The sequence below is a fragment of the Amblyomma americanum genome, chromosome 5 (genome assembly GCF_052857255.1).
Source record: "Amblyomma americanum isolate KBUSLIRL-KWMA chromosome 5, ASM5285725v1, whole genome shotgun sequence".
Classification (NCBI taxonomy): Eukaryota; Metazoa; Arthropoda; class Arachnida; order Ixodida; family Ixodidae; genus Amblyomma; species Amblyomma americanum.
The window spans coordinates 37,367,680-37,389,378 of NC_135501.1; the positions used below are offsets into that span (position 1 = coordinate 37,367,680).

The window sequence follows — 21,699 nt, forward strand, 5'->3', positions numbered from 1 at the left end:
TACTTATAAGTTGAAACTGCGGATAATTCAGTGCTACCAAGGAAATAGTCTGTTTGGAGGAATTGTTTCTTTTTTGTAAACCGGACCAGATTACATTTGGAGATGTTTAGCGCCATATTCCAGTTGTTGCACCAAGAGAATACAGAGTTGAGGTCATGCTGTAGTGAAATTGCATCTGCTTCAGAAGAAATATTGCGGTAGATACAACAGTCATCAGCATAAAGTCTGATTATACTTGAAATGTTACTAGTGAGGTCATTTATAAAAATGAGAAATAGAAGAGGGCCCAAAACCGACCCCTGCGGAACACCTGAAGTTACACCCACACTTTCCGAGCTGACACCGTCGATAACCACGCACTGTCTCCTTTCCGCAAGATACGCCTCAATCCAGGATAAGAGTGAGGTAGGAATATTTAATTTTGAAAGCTTCTGTAACAATAGGTTGTGAGCAACTAAATCGAACGCTTTTCGAAAATCTAAAAATATACAATCTACCTGACCGGCGGAGTTTAAGGAAACAGCAATGTCATGTGTGAATTCCACGAGCTGTGTTTCACATGAGAAGCCGGACCTAAATCCATGTTGTGTCGAACAGAAAAAACTATTGTTTTGTAGATGGCTAATTAACCGAGTATAAATGACATGTTCCAGTGTTTTGCACGACACGCTCGTCAGCGATATGGGCCTATAGTTACATGTTTTAGTTTTATCACCACTCTTATGAATCGGAACGACATTGGCACTTCTCCAGTCAAGGGGCAAAGAAGAATTCTCTAACGATTTCTGAAATAATGCAACGAGATACGGAGCAACTGAAGCTGCACAATTTTTCAAAACGTAATTGGAAATGTTGTCAGGCCCTGGTGCTGATGTAACTTTAATTTTCTGTAATAAAAGCATGATCCCCCGTTCAGAAATTTCTACGTCATTCATTCTGGTCAGGGTGCTGGAAGATTGAAAGTCAGTATGTGTATTAATGGGATCGGAAAACACCGATTGGAAATAAAGACTGAAACTTCTCGCTTTACCTTTTGAATCCCTTCCAAAATCAGTTGCGTCTAGTATATCAGGCGCAGAGACCCTGCTGTTTCTCTTATTTTTAACATATTTCCAGACTGCCTTTGGGTTTGTATTTAGTTGTTGGCCTAGTGTGCTGAAGTATGCCCTTTTCGCTTTACGGATTTCTTTCGATAAGTTCTTAGTTTGCTTTTTCATCTCAGAGTACAAAGTTAGTGCGGGCGTATCACAATATCTGCGAAAGAGCCGTTTCTGCCGGTTGATCATTGCCCGCAACTGTCTATTCATCCAATGCATATCGTCACGACGCTTGGCTGAAATCAAGCGGGATGGGATGAAAGTCTGCGTCAGTGACAAAATTTTAGTTTTAAACAAGTTCCAGAAGGAATCAATATTCAGGGATGGCTGATGTGAAAGAAACTCAGGAAAAAATGCGTCGAGTTCCTGTGATAGCGAAGCATAATCCCCTTTTTCATAAAAAGACACTTTGCGTGGCTGGGTGTGGTGGGTCTTCATAGCATTACAGGATACTTTTGCTAAAACTACATCATGGTCGCTTATGCCTGGCAGCGTTATGACAGACGAGACTAGGCTAGGGTCATTGCAGAAAAACAAGTCTAGCACATTAGCACTGGTAAGGCCGAGTCTGGCAGGGGTTTGAACAAACTGAAATAATGAGTGAGCACCAATTACTTCACGGAAAGCGGTATACAAGAGGGATGCAGTGCGAATTACTGGTTTAAAACAAGACCATTCTACGCTGGGCATATTAAAATCACCGGCAAGGATAATATGTGTTGCGTCTAAGGCTAAAAATGTGTTGCTAAGTTCAAAAAATGGCTGTGCGCAGGTTGAACCCGGCGTCCTATAAAAAGAGCCAATTGCCAAAGAAGTACCATCGCCCAGCCGTACCCTGCACCAGACAGCTTCAGAGGAATCGTTGTCTAAGTTAACAGACACGCTTCTCAAACTGCTATGAACGAGGATGAACACACCACCACCGCGTACATTGCGATCCTTCCTATACGTGGTATAGGATGGAGGAAATATTTCACCATCACTTATGTTGCTGTCCAGCCATGACTCGGTTCCAATTACCCCATGTGCGCTCGTCATTTGTAAGAGTGAGAGGAATTGGTCAGTTTTGTTTTTTAGACTGCGGCAATTAACAACAATACAGACAAGTTCATTTTTAATAGCAGTTTGTGGGCTAGCTAAAAGCCTCGGTGATGGCTATTGGTTTACACAAATTATATCGTCTGTTTCAATGTTGTACATATAGGTTTTGTTGTCCAGGTTTAGCTTATTAAACCGCAGTTTCAACTTTCCGCCGCGTGCCTTAGCAAACTGCATGAGCTTTTTCTTTGTTGCCGTACTTTGGCCGAATAGTCCTCGCTTATCGCCCAGTCAGTATCTTTTAGTATGGCAGCATTTGAAAGAACACGATTCTTTTCTTTAAAGGACAAAAATTTAACGATCAGGAGTCTGTGCTTGTCGGGCGCATATCTTCCTAGTCTGTGCGCTCTTTCAATGGCAGCGGCGTCAACGGAAAGTTTTAACTTTTCAGCGCAAAAAGAGATAATTTTAGTCTCAGACTGTTCCCACGATTCGGTTTCTTTGTCATGGATGCCGTAGAATATTAAGTTGTTTCTTCGTGATTGGTTCTCCAGGTCATCATGCGATGACTCGAGGGCCGTGCACGCGACAGCAAGTTTCTGGGAACTTTGAGATAATCTTTCTACTTCAGGCTTTACCGGGAGCACCAGTGACACATTATCTTCAACTCTCTTGACTTTTTCTGCGAGTTTTCTTCGAGATTCTTTTGCTCAAGCCGAATGGAACGTAGTTCGTCCAATATTTCGGTCTGTTGCTGTTGTATCACAGGTATTGTCATGATAGTATCGAACATCTGCTTTTCCTGCTCAGCAGACAGAGGGTCAGGGTTTTGCTCTACGTCTCCCGCAAGCAAAAGCTTTCTTTGAAACAAACCTATGTATCCTGAACAGCTCGCGCACACGTCGTACAGAAGGCGTAAAAACATGCACACAGAAAAGTTGGGATCTGGCGTCGACTTCCTAAACGGTTTGCCATTAACAGAAAGGTAAGAGTAACAAACCTGAAGAACAAGATGTAAGCGTCTGGCTGCCATGTCGGCGCCAGATCCCGGAGAGGCTGGGTACAACAGCTGCTTATGTAGGTCATGCTTGTGCGGAAGGTTCCAGGGTTGCCAGTCGATGAAGCGTTCGAGCGCCGGTAGCGCTGTGAGGTCCAACGGCGAAGCGTCACCCAAAAAAGCCAGGTCAGCAGAACAGACTTGCACGGTAGAAGCGGCTCCGTTCATTGGCAGGCACGTCGACATCGCGGCAGCATCGAAAATCGCCATCATTTGCAGCACGTGAAGAAGAACAAGATGTAAGCGTCTGGCTGCCATGTCGGCGGCAGATCCCGGAGTGGCTGGGTACAACAGCTGCTTATGTAGGTCATGCTTGTGCGGAAGGTTCCAGGGTTGCCAGTCGATGAAGCGTTCGAGCGCCGGTAGCGCTGTGAAGTCCAACGGCGAAGCGTCACCCAAAAAAGCCAGGTCAGCAGAACAGACTTGCTCGGTAGAAGCGGCTCCGTTCATTGGCAGGCACGTCGACATCGCGGCAGCATCGAAAATCGCCATCATTTGCAGCACGTGAAGAAGAACAAGATGTAAGCGTCTGGCTGCCATGTCGGCGCCAGATCCCGGAGTGGCTGGGTACAACAGCTGCTTATGTAGGTCATGCTTGTGCGGAAGGTTCCAGGGTTGCCAGTCGATGAAGCGTTCGAGCGCCGGTAGCGCTGTGAAGTCCAACGGCGAAGCGTCACCCAAAAAAGCCAGGTCAGCAGAACAGACTTGCTCGGTAGAAGCGGCTCCGTTCATTGGCAGGCACTTCGACATCGCGGCAGCATCGAAAATCGCCATCATTTGCAGCACGTGAAGAAGAACAAGATGTAAGCGTCTGGCTGCCATGTCGGCGCCAGATCCCGGAGTGGCTGGGTTCAACAGCTGCTTATGTAGGTCATGCTTGTGCGGAAGGTTCCAGGGTTGGCAGTCGATGAAGCGGTCGAGCGCCGGTAGCGCTGTGAAGTCCAACGGCGAAGCGTCACCCAAAAAAGCCAGGTCAGCAGAACAGACTTGCTCGGTAGAAGCGGCTCCGTTCATTGGCAGGCACGTCGACATCGCGGCAGCATCGAAAATCGCCATCATTTGCAGCACGTGAGATAACATACAAGTGCAATCATTCAGGAGTAAAAGCATGCAAGACAAATAAAATTGAAGATGAATCTGCAGTATCTAATATACATCATGAAAGGCCTTCAGAAAGTCACCAACGGATATCACAATTTTATTGAGCTTATTCCAGTCAGCAGCCGTCCTCGAAAAAAAAAAAGAAAGTTAAAAGCGTTAGTTTTCGTGAAATAAGGCGATGAACTATGATCGTGGTGATGAGGAGTTCGACGCGTTTCTGAAAACTGTACGCAGCATTACGCCGATAAAATAGCTTGTTCACTGATCCGCCGCGGCGACAGGTGACAGCAATTACAGAAGAGAACATTTTGCAACTGCCCAAAAGGTTGTTGATATAAACATTTTGGACGCTTTCCATTGCGTTCGCCCAAAAAATTCTTCTCCAAGCATCCGATATCCCTGCTTTTGGCGTCTTTGATTGTTTACTCTTTTGTTTTATAAATTTCAATTCGGCTTCTAATCACGAGTCTAAATCCTGGAGTTCACTAAGGTGGCACTTTGGGCTCGTTGGTGTGACAGCGAAAAGATGCGGCGCTGGAGAGATATGGCACACTTTGTATCACTGCATCCTGTTTCTCCCGAGATGTATCTCTTCTCTACCTTACAACTCGTACAGAAGAACCACGGAAAGCCTTCTCGCATCATTCTCGAAGGCCGCTGTCATGCTAGCATTTTCAAGCGAGCTCAACAAGCCCTCCAGACATCATGCCTTTTTCGTGCCCTCTTTCCCTTCTCACTGGGTGCCTTTTTCAATATCCTACTACTGAACATGCGTTCCTCATGCGCACAGAAGGCTTCACGCCGCGTTGATAGTTTTCTTTCGCCTACAAAAGCCCTTCCTGCTCCCTCTTTTCCCACAGTGTGCAAGCTAATCCGAACAATGGTTAACCGTCCTACACAACCCCGCCACTGTGTGTCCTCCCGTCTTTCTGCGTGCGGCTAAGTATATTCTAGGCACTATAGACCTTTTCAAGGCCTATCCTTGAACCAGCGCGCCGGCGCTGGCATCCCTGGTGTTGAGAGTATCTTACCACAGTTGCCACCTCTCTCCGAGCTGTGACATCGCCGACTCGCCCAGCAGTTCATTGTCCCTGTCTGTGCTTTTCGAAGCGGCGTGCTTCTAATATGTCGTACTCTAATCGAAAATCACCTGGCCGGAACTGCGCTGTCTACGGCTGCACTAACAACCAGCGCAAAAGAAACATTCTAGGCGTCATCGTGTGCCCACAGCACAGCGTTTCGCGAGAGGAGTGTCGATGCGATATGTTTACTTTGCATCGTTTCCCCGCGTCGCCTGAACTGCGGCAGCAGTGGATCGCAGCCGTCAACAGGAAGAACTTTAACGCGACAGAAGCCTCCCGTGTGTGCTAGCGACACTTCGTCGGAGGAAAGAAGACGGGCGAAAACGCTGTCCCCATGCTGTATATGGGCTACGATAAGAAAGTAAGTTTCCGTCGTCTTTCACTCACGACCCAGATGAGCGCACACGCTTCTGCTACGACGATTTAACAGCATCTTTTTTCAGGTGGTTGTTGGACGACGCCGCCTAGTCAGGTAGACGTACACACCGCAACCGAAGAAGGTGCGCTGTGATGTTTCACGCCCATATTTCACGCTCATTTCGGGAGTGTGACAGCTCGTGACTCTTTGTAGATGCGGAGATCGGCTGGCGCCGAGACGGGGTTGTGCAGCGATGCTGGACAGATAACTGACGTTGGCGCGCAAGTGTATCCAGATTTGGTAAGTTTATTATCTTCTGATTCTTATGGTGCAATTCCCAGACAAAGTCCGCAGGCACAATGAAATAATCAAAAGAGATGATGGCATGCTCCTTCATGTTTTGGAGCTTGCACAGTTAAGCAACATCGCGAATCGGCGAAACCAGACGCACGTTACTTTACTTTTTCATGTGCTTCGGAGAATAATTCTCTCTGGTGCTCGCCCCCCCCCCCCCCCTTTTGTAAGCATTTGTGATACAGCCCAGGGCGATCTAAGCAGGTAGAGCGCAGTACATTCGTCATACTTTTTCCAAAGCGCTCCAGTCGCGTGCTCTGGTACGCATTTGGACACCCGTTGGTGTCCGCATGCATTTTTGAGGTGAAGAGAAGCGAGATCAGATTCGATCCCTGGTTCACTTAAGTGTCTGTCTAGTCATATAAAATATTTTGGCGCTCAGCAAAACGTGTTTGGCACTTTTATATAGTTGTTTTGCTAATAAGCAAAATTACAATGCAGACAAGCCTCCTAGTCGGTAAGGTAATTACTCTGCGGTTTTTCTTTGCACTGTTACATACCAAACAAGTACCATTGAAAGGCCCGTACCTCATGGGCAGAACAGTTTCTTGATAAGTGGACGTGCAGCATTGAGTGAATACACTGAAAATTGTTCTTTTCCTATCCTGTACGTGGGTGCGTAATTTGCGTACTAGAGTGATCTGGTATTATGTTTCGGCATAGTTTCATTTCATGCCAAAAGGCAACTATGCATAGTTGTCTTTCAGACAAGTTGTTTCCTTCAGCTGCAATGACACATAGTTATTCATCTAAGGTGAAATTGACAATTTTAATGATGCCCCTGCATTCATGGTGAATGTGGCTGATTTGACGTATACAGTAAATGTTGTCAAATGTTACGAGGAAAGCACTAAATGGCCAAATTGTTTTTTTTGTGCAGTCCATGTCTGATGACAAGGATACTGAAACACCACTTGATGAGTATGAGGCTTCCATGGTAAGTTAAAGCCTTGCATACCACTTAATGCCCACAACTTTCACATTTTGGAGCACATTTGTGTGCATGTCATGACATCATTGATTGCTCGCAGCTACGCTCTCCTAGGCCATTAAATCATGCCCTTGTGAGATGTTTGGAATCGTTGTTAGGTGCAAAGTAATGCGAATGAAAGCTCTTAGAAACATTTTCTCTTTTCTAGAAAGTTGCTCGAGCATATCAAGTAGGAACCATCTGTACTGTGGGGACAAAAGTTTGTGGGATGAGAGTTTTTGGAAAAACAAGCGTTTATTGCAGCTCCACCTCGCTACCCAGTCACCCGATATTGTTACCAAAGGAAGGTGCATTTATGCCTTTAACACCATTCAATATCATTCATTCATTTCAAGAACTCACGTCCCACAAACTTTTCTCCCCAATAGTACAGCTTGCATCAGTGTATCCATTAAGGCAGGACATGGTCACGCTAATATTTCCTTCCGCAATCAGCATCTAACACTTAAGGTGCCAAAAGGCAGCGTCATTAAATGCTTTATCTTCGTTACATGATACAAGCTGTGAGAGAAGTTCATATTCATGTAGGCATATCTGAACTGCTAATAAATACAGACTTTGCTCAGAATAGAAACTTTCAAATACAACACCATTGTGTAGTTTTGAGCAACGGCTAGTTTCACTTCATAACTGCACGATGGCCGAGTTTATGCATCATCGCACCACATACCATTATGTGGCTGCCTCATAGGCAGAGGTGTTTCTGGATAAGTGCACACACAGCATTAGATGAATACCCTTTAATTTTTATTTTTGCTGCCTTGTATGTATGCATGTAACTTGCACACCTTAGTGTATAGGTATTTTATTCGGCCCTGTTCGTCCACCAAACAGTGCCTTCGGTGGACAAGTTCCAGCTTTCAACGCATCTAGAGTAAAATGTGGGTTGCCTGACTGACTGTGCTTTGACATCTAGGTTAGGTGTAAAGGCCAGTTTCACCACAGAACTGCATAAATGGTTGAGCTGGTGCTAGATAGCCACATTATGAGCATAATTCTGACAAAAAAGCCACTGGTCATTACTACGCGATGCTCTTACCAATAAAATAGTTATAAAAATCTCAAGTGCTGTAACTCTTTTCTGCTGGCGCTGAATCAGGCATTGGGTCCCAACACTATGATGCATTAAACTGCTAATACCCATCTGTAACCTGTCTTAGTGCATTTTAGATAAACATTAGTCAATGTGAAGTGAAACACTAAAATATGGCTTGCATTTGGTCTATGGTTGAATCCTGGAGCGGAAAATGGATTTGACTTGCATAATGGAAGCTAGCGGTGATAAATATGCATGCTGCAACACATTTTTTGTTTCATAAATAAATAAAAACCACACATTGGTAACTGTGCTTTAATATCAATTTATACAGACAGCTGATGACATGGTCGAGGAGCCGAAATCAGATGAAGTGGCAACTCCTATGGTAAGTGCTTTCATAGGGGCCTGTGTTAGCACTAAGTTCTACATAAGTTCTAACAAGCGAATGTGCTTAGTACTATGATCAACAGTTGACACGCAATTTTCTTCGATGCAGGTAGTGCCCGACATGGACGAGGAGGCAATTCCAGACCAAGTAATACCTACTATGGCAAGTGCACTCCTATCATCTGCAATCTGTCGTTTTAGTTGGCAGCACTCGGAATGCACAAGCCGTGACCTATTAAGCACTTGTGCTTCAATTTATGTCGAAGCACTTTGCTTCAATTTATGTTGAAGCACTCTGATATGGAGGTAACAAGGACTTTTAGTGCGTAAGCACTAATCCGATGGGTACAAATTCAGAGCAAAATTCTTCGTTGTCTGTTCGTCCTCCGTGAGCTCTGCGTCCCGCGACACTGCCCACTCTTCGTAATCTCCTACAAAGAAAAAAAAGGTGCTTTCGCACTGACTTGAATGTAGTAGACATTCTTTGCTTGCTTTTGTATATGTTTAGTAGACAACACTTGTAAGATCACGGCTTAAAATGTTAAGATTTGCGGCTAGGCAGATAAGTTCTCTTCGCATACCGGTTTTCAAATGTTTGGAGAAAAAGCTCCAAGATCATGTTGCATATCAGAAAGCATACTGGGTGCTACTGTACATCACGCTACTGCTGACACTCAATGCACAATATTTTTCTATAATGCAGGCAGCTGCTGAAACGGCTGAGGAGATGACGGAAGATGAAGTGACACCTGCCGTGGTAAGTGCCCGCCTGCCTCCAGCTGTGTGCGATTCTTTGAGTGTTAATGTCACGGCTAAGGGCACATGGTTGCACCCAGAGCGCGCTCTCTCCGAAATCTAATAATAGTGCGTCTCTTTGAGATGCTGATGATTGATGCCTCAGCCTGTGAGAACTAGTCAGTGACTTGAAGATAAAAGTGATGGCAGCACGCATTATGACAAGCATGCACTCTAGGACAAGTACCAGACTGCCAGCAATACTCGATGCACATTGTTTTTTCATTATTCAGGAAGCTCCAGAAATGGCCGATGAGGTGATCCCAGATGAAGCAGCAACTGCCATGGTAAGTGGCAACATGCATATGTGCCGTCCATGGCACAAAGTTTTCATCAAAGCTAATGGGAAATGGTTGCATTCATAATGCACAAGCTCTGACATGCAAAAACATGTATCATTAACAAAATACAGGTTGCCAGCACCAGTACGTTTTGCCGGTGCTAGAGAGCTGAGCATGTCGAAGTGTATCCGCACTAACAACACACAGCAGTGAAGTCTCATGTAAGGCACTGGCAAATCACCATGACAGGTGCAGTGTGCTCGCAAAGAAATTGAGAGATTAAGAGTTTCATTTCATAATTAAAATTCATATACAAGAGAAGAAAATAATCCAAAATGTAAACCTATGAAAGCGTGGTTGCCTAGTGATATTTGGGCCAAGCAGTTTAAATGGTTTAAGAAATAAAATCAGGATGACCTTTGTTCACGGAGATGACCTTTTAGTGCGCTAAATGTGGCGTGATGTGGAGGCAATGATTTTTGAAACTCATATGACTAAAAGTATTGCTGGGGATCATATCATAGGCTTTTCAGTGAGCACTTTTTCTGCAATCCTCTATCATGTTCTGATGATGTGAAATGCCAGTCCCCAATGTGTGCCACAGTTGTTTACACCTCTGCAGAAACAAGTTTTCCACCAATTTTGTGAAGAGAACCTTTGGAACGCGTAGGGAAACTTAAGGAATGTTCTATTGTCAAAATTTTATGGTTGCTGCTGGTTGGGTCCACCGCGAAAGCAAACAAAAGTTCATGCTGATAGAAGTCCATGTGGCCACAAATAGCTGCTGCGCAGCTGAAAAATTCAAGGCGCTAGTTTCTTGAAATGCAGAAACCATTTTATTACTGGAATGCATTTAAAATGTGTACTGCTCTGATTCACGCTCTAAGGTTTTACTTAGGGCTCAGAGAAAACTCAAAAGTTGACAGGCGTGCCACCACTTCAAAAATATGTGCAGCTCACAAGCTGCAGTCAGAGAATGCAGCTCTGCTTACGTTTACCATCTGCACCGACATACAGACCTGGCAACTTACTGTTGCTTTTTCTTTGCAATAAGAAGAAATTTGTTTATGGCCAATGAGTTTCTTATCACCAGTCAGGAAGGAGGTAAAATGGTTCCAGCAGTCGTGGCATGCTGATGACTTTTGTGCTTGAAGTTATGCCTAGCTGGCTTTGTGATATGGAGATGGAAAGTACTTCAGGACTATTTGTGGCAAATGTGCAGGTGTAGTTTTGGATAATCACGAGACTTTAACCACTGTATTGGTGCCTTGTTTTGTTATTTGGTGCGCAAGTAACTCTTGCAACTTTCTTTAAATGCAGGACGAGAACAATGAACATAGTTATTGCCAACCTGGACTTGGCACATGGTCAAAGAAGCAGCAGCTATCTGCAGCAACATTAGGAGAAGACGACTGTGTCTTTTATACGGGGCTGGCTAAAAGCCCCTCCCGAAACTTGGTCGCAGCAGTGAAAGTAGAATCGAGGAAGGTCTTCACTGTGCTCCCCTATGAAGATCAGCTGCTGCTCACTCTCATGCGACTGCGCCTTGGCCTTCTCTATGGGCACTTGGCTAGAATATTTCAAATATCTGTAGGGAGTGTCTGCAACATTTTCAGGCATTTCCTGTCGGTGCTGTGCACCATTATGAAAAAAGTCGTAATTTGGCTACCACGATCAATCATACAAAACAGCATGCCCAAGTCATTCATTGACAACGGATACGACACAACCACATGTATTGTCGACCGCTCCGAGATAAACATGCAGCGGCCAAAAAAACTGATGCCAAGGGCTCAAACCTACAATAGCTACAAGGCGCACAACAGTGTGAAGTTTCTTATTGCCATAGCACCAAATGGCTTGTTGCAAATGGGTTGCAAGCCCCAAGGGTAGCGTTGGCCTGGCGGCCTGGGGCAAAGCTGGAAACATCCGAAGGTCCCGGCAAAGGATGAGTCGACTGGCAACAGAACAACTTGTTTATTCTGGCATCGCAAAAGAGCGGCCGGTCAGGGCGACCACGTTACTCGAAGGAAGAAATCGAAGTCTCTCGTTGGCGTCCGGGGCAGCTCCCTTTATACCCACGGAGTCGAGGGCAAGAAGGAACGGCTTGGGATGAGGCGTCCGATACGGCGAAGCTCAAACATGTTCAGACGTGACGTGCGCGTCCGCCGGGCCGGCGCCGGTCAGACCTCCTCGCCTCCCAGTTGGGGAGCTCCTCTCCCCGGCTGCCGCGCTTTGACAAGCGTGGGCACCAACATGCACACACACACACACACGCACACGCGACGACACGTGGCATTGAAACCTGCCTGGACGCGCTTGGCGGGAGGCGTTACGGCAGCACTGAACGGGTCCAAATGACCGCCGCTTTGAACGAAGCCCCGGCGTCCGTTGCATCCGCGCCGGCTATACCGCGCGTCGTAGCCGAAACGTAACAGACCGCCCCGCCGGGAGAAGGAGATCCCGATGGTCAGGGGACTGCATCCGCTGTCCGGAGGGATGTCGCTCGATGATGCTCGTAATCGAAACCGGTCGTCCCTCGACGTTGCTTGAGCGCAGCGCACAGAGAAGGCCTCGTTCTCATGTTCAGGATCACACAGGACCCTGCAAAGTGACTTCGGGAGAGTTTCCATTCTTGTGCTCGTTCCCAGCAAGCGTTAGAACTACGCCGAAACGCAACCGCTCAGTCAGCAAGCACGAGACAACCCTCACCAAGCTCTGCCAGGCTCTTTCCCCTTTTATACTACTGCCTAGTTCCTTACAGTAGTCAAGCAGCACTCAGAACGCGTCCACAAATTGGAAAATTGCACTAGAAAGCACATAATCACTTTGAAACACTAAACAAAAGCAATATGTTAAAAATCCTGCCTCAGGAAGAAAACATCACTAACAAACAACTTTGAGGCGGATTCCTACGTTAGGGGCTTCGACTTAAGCCATCGGCGTTACCGTTGTGACTCCCCTTTTTGTAACGCACCTCAAAGGAATATTGTTGCAAAGCGAGGCTCCAGCGCAGGAGGCGGCCATTTTTGGGAGAGATGGCCTGCAGCCATTGGAGAGGGCAGTGATCCGTCTCAATGATAAACCTCGAGCCGGCTAGGTAGCATGACAATTTCTGAACGGCCCACACGAGACACGCACACTCTTTCTCGGTGGCGCTGTACGCCTGCTCACGACAGGTCAGCTTACGACTAGCATACAGGACGGGGTGTTCCACTTCTCCATTGTCCCTTTGGCACAGTACAACGCCCATGCCTCGCTCACTAGCATCGCACTGAACAACGAACCCTTTTGTGTAGTCTGGCGATCGTAGCACAGGCTGGCTTGTTAGGGCGCTCTTTAAGGCGCTAAAAGCTCTTTCCCTTGTCTCGCTCCAGACGACTGTTTGGGGCTCTGTTTTTCTTAGAGCATCCGTCAGGGGAGCCGCGATATCGGAGTACCTGGGGATGTACCTCTGATAGTAGCCGGCGACACCTAAGAACGACCGAATATCGGTCTTCGTGCGCGGTTGCGGGAAGTCTCGCACAGCGGCCACCTTTATTTCAGAGGGGCGGCGACGACCCTGTCCAATCACGTGACCGAGGTAGACAACCTCGGCCTGTGCTAATTGGCACTTGGGAGCCTTGACTGTCAAGCCCGATTCGCGCAGGCGGGTTAGCACTGCCCGCAAGTGTGCCATATGCTCAGACCAGGATGCGGAGAATATCGCTACGTCGTCTAAATACGGTAAAGCGAATTCTTCCTGTCCCCGCAACACTTTGTCCATGAGGCTTGAAAAGCAGTATGGCGCGTTCTTCAAACCAAAACTCAAAACTTTAGGACGGAATGTTCCCATTGGTGAAATGAACGCCGCATACCTACTAGCCTCTTCTGTAAGTGGAACCTGCCAATAACCCCTGACAAGATCTAGGGTGGAAATAAACTGAGCGCTACTAACTTTCTCAAGGCGCTCCTCGATGTTAGGGATCGGATAAATTTGATCCTTAGTGATGGAATTAAGCCTGCGGTAGTCGACGCAAGGACGAGGTTCCTTGCCCGGTACCTCAACTAAAATCAAAGGGGAGGTATAATCACTCTCACCCGCCTCAATAACACCGAGCTGTAGCATTTTCTTTACCTCAGCCTCCATAATATCGCGCTGGCGGGGTGACACCCGGTACGCCTTGGATCGTACTGGCTCTGGGGAGGTAAGTTCTATATCATGAGTAAGGACCGAAGTCCTACCAGGCCTCTCAGAGAACTGACCTTGAAACTCTTGTAAGAGTTGGTGTAGTTCGGTTTTCTGCTCAGCCGACAGCGGTGCTTTAATGATTAAGTCACTAATGACCTGATCAGTGTCTTCCCTGTTCGTCACTGAGCCTAGTCCCGGAAGCTCGACCGGAAGCTCTTCTAACTTTCCCGTGTCGGGCATTTCCTCTCCAGTACCTGGTGCCTTCAACGCTACAGGCTCAATTTTATTCAGTTCGGACGTGCTCTGAATATCAGCTTGCTGCGCCTCCGACCCTTTTTCATTGTTCGACAACGTCGGCCCCGCAACTACCGCCTTTGCAGCGAGCTCCCGAACTCTCGATCTGGTTAAGGCCTGAACGCTAGCCTCACCAAACAAAAGCCCCTTCTCGCGCAGGAGGTGATCGGACCTGTTCGAAAATAGGTACGGGTACTGGGGGGGCAGCATAGATGACACTACGGCCTCCGTCTCAAGTGCTCCGAAAGGTCCTTCAATAAGCACTTTTGCTATGGGCAGACACACGCTATGAGCTTCCAAGGCTTGCTTGATCCATGCGCACTCGCCCGTGAACATATCGGGTTCTACGTAAGAGGGGTGAACTACATCCATTGTAGCTGCGGAATCACGAAGCACTCGGCACTCTTTCCCGTTCACGAGGAAGTCTCGCATGTAAGGCTCGAGAAGCTTCATGTTCTCGTCAGTGCTACGTAATGAGAAACACACGACTTCTCTTTTTGTTTCTGGACACTGCGCCGAAAAGTGGCCCGGCTTCTGGCACGTATAACACACGCGCGCTTGCCTCCTCTCGAACCGCTTTCTGCGTTCGGCTTCGGCTGCCGCCGTCTCCTTACGTTCGGTCGGACTGCTTTCACTCGCATCCGCACTACGTGTGTCCCCCCTTGCTCTCATGGGTGTGAACTTCGGCCTCTCAGACTTGGAGCCAAATTCACCCTTTTGACCGTCCTTAGCTCCGCGAGCCCGACGCGTCACAAACTCCTCGGCTAGCTCGGCGGCTTTAGCCACTGTACTAACGTCTGGCCTATCCAAGACCCAGTACCGCACGTTCTCAGGTAACCGACTATAAAACTGTTCCAGCCCGAAACACTGCAGAATTTTCCCGTGGTCACCAAACGCTTTCTCTTCTTTGAGCCACTCCTGCATGTTTGACATAAGCCTGTAGGCAAACTCTGTATATGACTCACTTCTGCCTTTTTCATTTTCCCGAAACTTCCGACGGAACGCCTCCGCTGACAGCCTGTACTTTTTTAGCAGACTCGATTTCACTTGGTCGAAATCCTCTGCCTCCTCTCTCTACAAGCGAGTGACTACGTCGGCCGCCTCGCCGGGTAACAAAGTGAGCAAGCGCTGTGGCCACGTTTCCCGAGAGAACCCCTTCTTCTCGCACGTTCGCTCAAAGTTAACCAGGAACAAACCAATGTCCTCTCCAAGCTTAAACGGCCGCATCAGGTCAGTCATTTTGAACAATACCCGTTCTCCTGCACCGTGTGCCTGACTTCCATTACGAGCGCGTTCCATCTCTACCTCGAGACGCTTCATTTCCAAAGCGTGTTGACGGTCGCGCTCGTCTTTATCTTTTTGTTCTTTACGTTCGCGCTCGTCTTTTTGCTCTTTACGTTCGCGCTCCTCTTTTTGCTCCCTCTCCTCAATGGTCTCAAGGCATTCCGACAGCTCGTCATCCTCAGCCTCCAACTCAAGAATAGCCCTTAGCAGTTCTGGTTTTCTGAGTTTGTCTGAGACATCCAGACCCAACTCTCTTGCAAGCTCCAGCAATTTCGGTTTGCGCAACGACTTCAAATCCATGGCTGCTCCGAATGCTGCTTTCTCTACTGCCTACTATTGTCTTGCCGCAAACTAACCCGGCAGCAACGACAACCACAATTACCAGCTCTGTTTCTGACACTAACAAAAGCCTGGCAAAGCTCAGAAGAAGAAAGTCCCGCACTCACCAAACCTCGCAGCCAAGAATTCAGCGCAGTCGTTCCGCTGCAGGCAACCAGTCATCACACAGGGCTCGTTGCACTGCTCCCGGATGGTCGTTGTGCTGCTCAGCATACAGTTGACCGCATATCTTCGCTGCTGGCCTCCGTTGTCGGGATCCCACCGCTGCCACCAGTTGTTGCAAATGGGTTGCAAGCCCCAAGGGTAGCGTTGGCCTGGCGGCCTGGGGCAAAGCTGGAAACATCCGAAGGTCCCGGCAAAGGATGAGTCGACTGGCAACAGAACAACTTGTTTATTCTGGCATCGCAAAAGAGCAGCCGGTCAGGGCGACCACGTTACTCGAAGGAAGAAATCGAAGTCTCTCGTTGGCGTCCGGGGCAGCTCCCTTTATACCCACGGAGTCGAGGGCAAGAAGGAACGGCTTGGGATGAGGCGTCCGATACGGCGACGCTCAAACATGTTCAGACGTGACGTGCGCGTCCGCCGTGCCGGCGCCGGTCAGACCTCCTCGCCTCCCAGTTGGGGAGCTCCTCTCCCCGGCTGCCGCGCTTTGACAAGCGTGGGCACCAACATGCACACACACACACACGCACACGCGACGACACGTGGCATTGAAACCTGCCTGGACGCGCTTGGCGGGAGGCGTTACGGCAGCACTGAACGGGTCCAAATGACCGCCGCTTTGAACGAAGCCCCGGCGTCCGTTGCATCCGCGCCGGCTACACCGCGCGTCGTAGCCGAAACGTAACAGGCTACATAATGTATGTGTCTCCAGCTTATGGAGGACGTGCATCGGACAAATATATTACACAAGACTGCAAGCTGGAGGACCATCTCGGCCTAGGAGATGAAATCATGGCTGACAGAGGCTTCACCCTAACAACAAGCATGATAATCCAAGGAGTGAAGCTAAATGTGCCTACCTTCACAAAAGGCAAGGGTATCGAGTAAACATGCGATAATGAATGACTGGATTGCCTCATGGATATGTCATTTTGCAGAGAAATCTCAACTCAGTGAAGAGGAAGTCACTAGGACGAGACGGATAGCTTCCGTGCGCATTCACGTGGAGCGCGCAATAAATAGGATAAAAACCTACTGAATATTTAAGCAGGCCCTGCCCATCAAGTCCAAGAAGACGATAAGTCAAGTGATTCTTATTTGTGCAGGGCTTTGCAATCTCAAAGGCCCTTTAATCGCTATCAGGAGAGAAGCCACAACTGAGTAAATTTGTGCCAAGTACAAGAGTACTCTTGGTCAGCCTCCCCACTGTGGAAAGTGAACAAAATAAAGTAGTCGTGCCATATGACTAGAGCCATGTTGCAGTAGTCTTCCAAGCTAAAACTTGTAAAGGACCTCATTCCAAAGCAATGGCGTGGCTGGCACCTAAAAAACAGGTCCTTACACGTGCTCAAAACTTATCACTAATACCTTAAAAAAGAGGTCATTCTAATCCTCAATGTGCATATGAAGCAAAGAACTGGCAAAGCAGATGTGTGTACACTGCGCACATGCATGTGGCTTTACTTCGCATCAGCATTTTCTAGATTGATATTGCTTGCAGCCAATGTCAACACTTCTCACAGCTGACTGGACTTCAAGGTATCTGCACTTGAGGTGTTTCACATACACAGTTTTCCAGTTTATGAATGCACAATAAATGTGGAACTAAATAGGTGCATTTGCAATTAAAAGGCCTTCTTATGGTACTCACTCGTTGAAATGAGTTTGTTCGCTCTGTAATTACATTGTGCCAGCAATGCAATATGCACTTAATTTATTTGCAAATATTTCCCAAATAGCACAGTGGCCATTAAGCAATGTACACACAATACAAGTGGAAACTGTAGACGTCATTACACGTAACAGTGCATTTGCCATGGAGATATGGATTACAACAATGCATACTGAACAAGTTGGCGCGATGAAACGAGGACAAGCGAGACAAACAAAGACGAGCGCTACTGAAACCTGAAGGTTTCGCTTGTCCTTGTTTTTTCCGCGCCAACTTCTTCAGTACGCATATCTACCAACTAGCCCAACTTTCTGCTCCCCTAATTATAACAATGGTTTTGCACTGAGCAGATTGCATGCTCTAAAGATCACACAGGGCAACAATTATAGGCCATAACTTGTTGAATACCTGTCTTGGACCGGCAATAAATTCATGAATTACAGGGTTGCCTATTGTGCAAGCACACTTCAGACACAGTATCTCGCACTTTAAACGAAGTACTGGATAATACGCAGCCCAAGAATATTTATTCCAGGAGCACTCCCTTTTCAAACTCTGAGTTCACAGAACCTTGAGTACTCTGTGGAGATAATGAGCCGTCCAGACGCATGGCGCCTTTCCAATTCTGGCAGGAGGTCACGGAAGTAAAACTGGTGGAGTCGTGGCAAGCTTGAGGTCACGAACATAGGTGCAAAAGGCACTTCAATAACAATTTCAGCTTCTATACTCCACATGTAAAAATAACAGAGTTCACGACCTGTGCACAGCACCTGGAGCTGAACTTGGGCATAGCAACTGTTCGGCCCATTTTCGGACAGCATGTACCTTCACATCAACCTCCTTAACGTCGTGCCTTCCAGAACGCACAAGGTCCACACAGTTCATCACATGTGGACACTTTATTTCTAGAACAGCGGGAGCTGTCTCAAGGAGACCATAGGGAGACGCAGAGAGCCAGGGCATATCTGGACATAATATTGTGCCGCACCGTGTCACACTATGCCCTGTTTTTTTTTTCAAATTGTGCACGAGCCACTGTATCGTATTTCTGGCCATACTTCGTAGCTTCATTGCCAGAAAACGTGGGACTGATTATAGCACTCACTGCTTTGTGACTTGGTGTGCTGCTTTTCTTAGGCACTTATACAAGATGCGGTCAATCTAAGGCACCGCGCCATTAGCCAAAGTGGCGAATTTTGGCTCCTTGTTTCTTTCTCAAAAGCTGCTGCTGCCTTTGGCGATAAGTTTATAAACTTGTTATAGAAGGCACATAGCATTGAAGGCAGCTGGCTGGTGAATCACTTGTGGCTTCATGGCTGCCATGTGGTGCTACCTCTTGCCGAAGTCTGCTGGGCTGCCGTGGTGCTGCACTGAACGTTGCATAAAGCTGTGTGCCTGGAAGTTGAATGAAAGAGCACACCACATTGAAACGAATATGCCTCTGTAACCTCTATCCATATAGTCTACAACAAGAGGTTAAACTTTTTCTTTGCTCTAAATATGTAATAAGGCTGACATGCTAGCGATAGCAAGTTAGGTTTCTCAGCCTGCCAAGACATGGAACCGTTTTCAAGTAACAGGGAAAACTGTCCTACAAAACACGTCAGGGGAATCTGGAACCAAACGTGAATTTGGCTTTGCACAAAACCATGCATGTGAATATTTAGCATCTGCCATTTACTCACCAGGCAGCCAAGTAAAGACTGAAGTTGAAAACAGCTGAGCACATTAACAAAATGGATGATACCTGGACTATTGAAGAGCTGGGGATATCCTGACTCCTCATGCATTTTATTCAATTGCTCTTCTGAGAGTGGAGCTTTAAAAGGCACAATCTTAGCCTTAACTTCAGGGTCGACTGTTTTTTGCTCCGACTTGAAGTCTATGTAGCCAAGTCTGCTGGGCTCAACGTTGCGTTTTGTTCCTCTATTTTATTTTGCGGCAGCGTCTGTGCAGACCCTTCCAGTGAAGCCACGAGAAACTTCACAGTTCACCTTCCACGGTACCGCTCCCACATGGCTGCACACTCTTGCCTGTCCAGCCATGCAGGAGCAACCAGCACGCAGAACTTCACCTGTGCTCTTTGCTGACAGCCACACCTAATGTGGCCTGCTACTTACAGCCCGTGAGGGCATCACTTCAGATTTTAGCATCACAATGTCATCACTCACTCTGTGTGCAAGTACTTTTCCCACCCAACCTGACTGCAAGTAATTATATGACTCTAATGATTTGTATGCTCTTACTTCAAGCAGGTCACAGGCTTTTGTCTGCACTAAGTAGAACACAATGTCCGGTCCCTTTATCTCTGGCCAGCCGCGCATGTCTTCTGACTAGTCTTTGATGTCATCTGGGTGGGTGTACGTCATGGTTTCTGCAAATGAAAAGAGCACATTACTATTGGTGCATTACTCTTCCATAATATAGTTTTTAGATGTTGAATTATGAAAACTGCTTTTTACTAAGCAATGCAAATCAGCTGTCTAAAGGAGACAATTTCAACAAAGCATTGTAATCATATTCTATATCAAACGTTATAAGACCATCATCTCTAAGTTATGCACATGTTGTGGGCAGACATTATTTTCTACATAACCACTGCAAATTTCTCACTATGCATTATGGCACACTTAATGAATAAAAAAAAATGCATGCAGCTAGCCTGCATTGCCTCCTAGACATTATTAGGGGTTAAATGCCTAGTGCAGTACCTTACACTTTATCCGACTATGCAGTTAAATGAAGCAATGTACCAGTAAACAAAGCATTCTCGCTGCAGCCGTTACTAGCTACTAGCAAACTTTGCGGCGAAGAAACTTTCATTCAAAGCCATTTTTCAAGGAACGCTTTTCAGTCAGACGAAGCAATAACACCACGCACCAACTTTCGCTTCACCAGCCGTACGGCACGCAAAAAACGCGAGTACGTGTAATCAAGCTCTTATTTCGCTGACATGAACGCACGGGTGTGACAGTGACGATTGCGTTTTTTTACTCAAGAGTATGCGTCCATTAAATTACGCTCGGCATACCAGCACTAGCAAGATTAAGTGCAAGCAAGAGCGTGCGCTTTTTTGCCGCCGTGGCGTTCACAGGTGATGCGAAAGCCGGTGTCATTCTTCTCGGTCTCTTGAATCGGCATTACCCTGCGCGGGGGCTCACTGGTTAGGACGCTTGACTGCTAATTACGAGGACACGGGTTCGATACCGGACGTAGCGGCCACGTTTCCATGGGGGCCAGACGCAAGTTGCTGCGTGATGTCACCGCATGTTAAAGAGCCCCAGGTGATCGATATTATCTGAAACCTTCCACTATGGTATCCCTCATAGCCGATGTCCCATTGGAACGCTAAAGCCCTTGAAAAATAAAGTCTCACCCCAAACGCTTAGCCTCCCTAAGATCGTTAGCGAGTCCCCTCCTTGGCGACTAAACTATGTTACTTTTAAGACACATGATCCAAGAGCACAACTATTCACTGATTACCTGGTTAGTTGTGCCCACAGAATGTCTGCCAGCACGTTCACTTCCGCAAACCGAAGAGTGGCTACACTAAACAACAGCTATCAATGTGTTGCCGTTATGCGCATTATTAATACATGATGAACCTGCAACCACCAACTTGGCAGGAGACGACACAGGAATATTTGCGAACGTTATTGAATGCGCACAATGGGTAAATTTGCTCCGGAACATGCGCAGCTTCACAACTTGATGAAGCGTGGCTGCACACAAACACTGCTGCCCACAAATGAATGAGTACGCAGTAAAAACACTCACCACTGATCAGCACATGTCGCGACGAACTCGACGCAGTCGACGAAGCGCAGGCACCGCGGGCTCCGTTCTCGGTGTCCATCACGATCGCGTTATTAGAGATCACCTAGTTGCTATTTATTCCTCCGCGCAGGGCAAAGGAAGTGGACAACACAGCAACAAAATCAGACGGCAAAAATCAGGGATGTGAGGTCACAGGAACTTTGGTTGCACAAGCGAAGCAAGGCACGGCAGCAGGAGCAAATTTGTTGTCACAGCTCGAAATGGCGCTCATTCTTCTTTCTGACGTTAGGAGGCGCCAAAGTGCTAACATGGCGCCGCGCAGAGGGGGGATTTTGAAAAGGTGAATAGTGCGGCTAAGCGAGGTAGGAACGCGGAAAAGAAAAGAGAAAGGAGGAGTTCAGGGTAAAGCGGCCCGTGGTG

At 47.2% G+C, this 21,699-nt stretch overlaps 1 protein-coding gene and 1 long non-coding RNA gene across 2 annotated transcripts; one reads left to right on the forward strand and one right to left on the reverse strand.

The window, feature by feature from the left end:
- Positions 1-9,214: 9,214 nt before the first annotated feature.
- On the forward strand, positions 9,215-11,473 carry LOC144133793 (uncharacterized). The gene is made up of 3 exons (XM_077666890.1): positions 9,215-9,261; positions 9,533-9,586; positions 10,901-11,473. The coding sequence occupies exons 1-3, from the start codon at positions 9,232-9,234 to the stop codon at positions 11,471-11,473; spliced, it is 657 nt and encodes a 218-aa protein (XP_077523016.1). The 5' UTR covers positions 9,215-9,231.
- Positions 11,474-18,052: 6,579 nt separating this feature from the next.
- LOC144134632 (uncharacterized) lies at positions 18,053-21,521 on the reverse strand. The gene is made up of 3 exons (XR_013315182.1): positions 21,280-21,521; positions 19,749-19,876; positions 18,053-18,897 (listed from the first exon to the last, which is right to left on the reverse strand). It is a non-coding gene; the product is annotated as an uncharacterized LOC144134632 (long non-coding RNA).
- Between the last annotated feature and the right edge of the window lie 178 nt (positions 21,522-21,699).

Coding starts and splice junctions, on each gene's coding strand:
- LOC144133793 (XM_077666890.1), top strand. CDS start 9,232: ATGACGGAAGATGAAGTGACACCTGCCGTG. Junction 9,262..9,532: donor ATGAAGTGACACCTGCCGTG/GTAAGTGCCCGC, acceptor TTCATTATTCAG/GAAGCTCCAGAAATGGCCGA. Junction 9,587..10,900: donor ATGAAGCAGCAACTGCCATG/GTAAGTGGCAAC, acceptor CTTTAAATGCAG/GACGAGAACAATGAACATAG.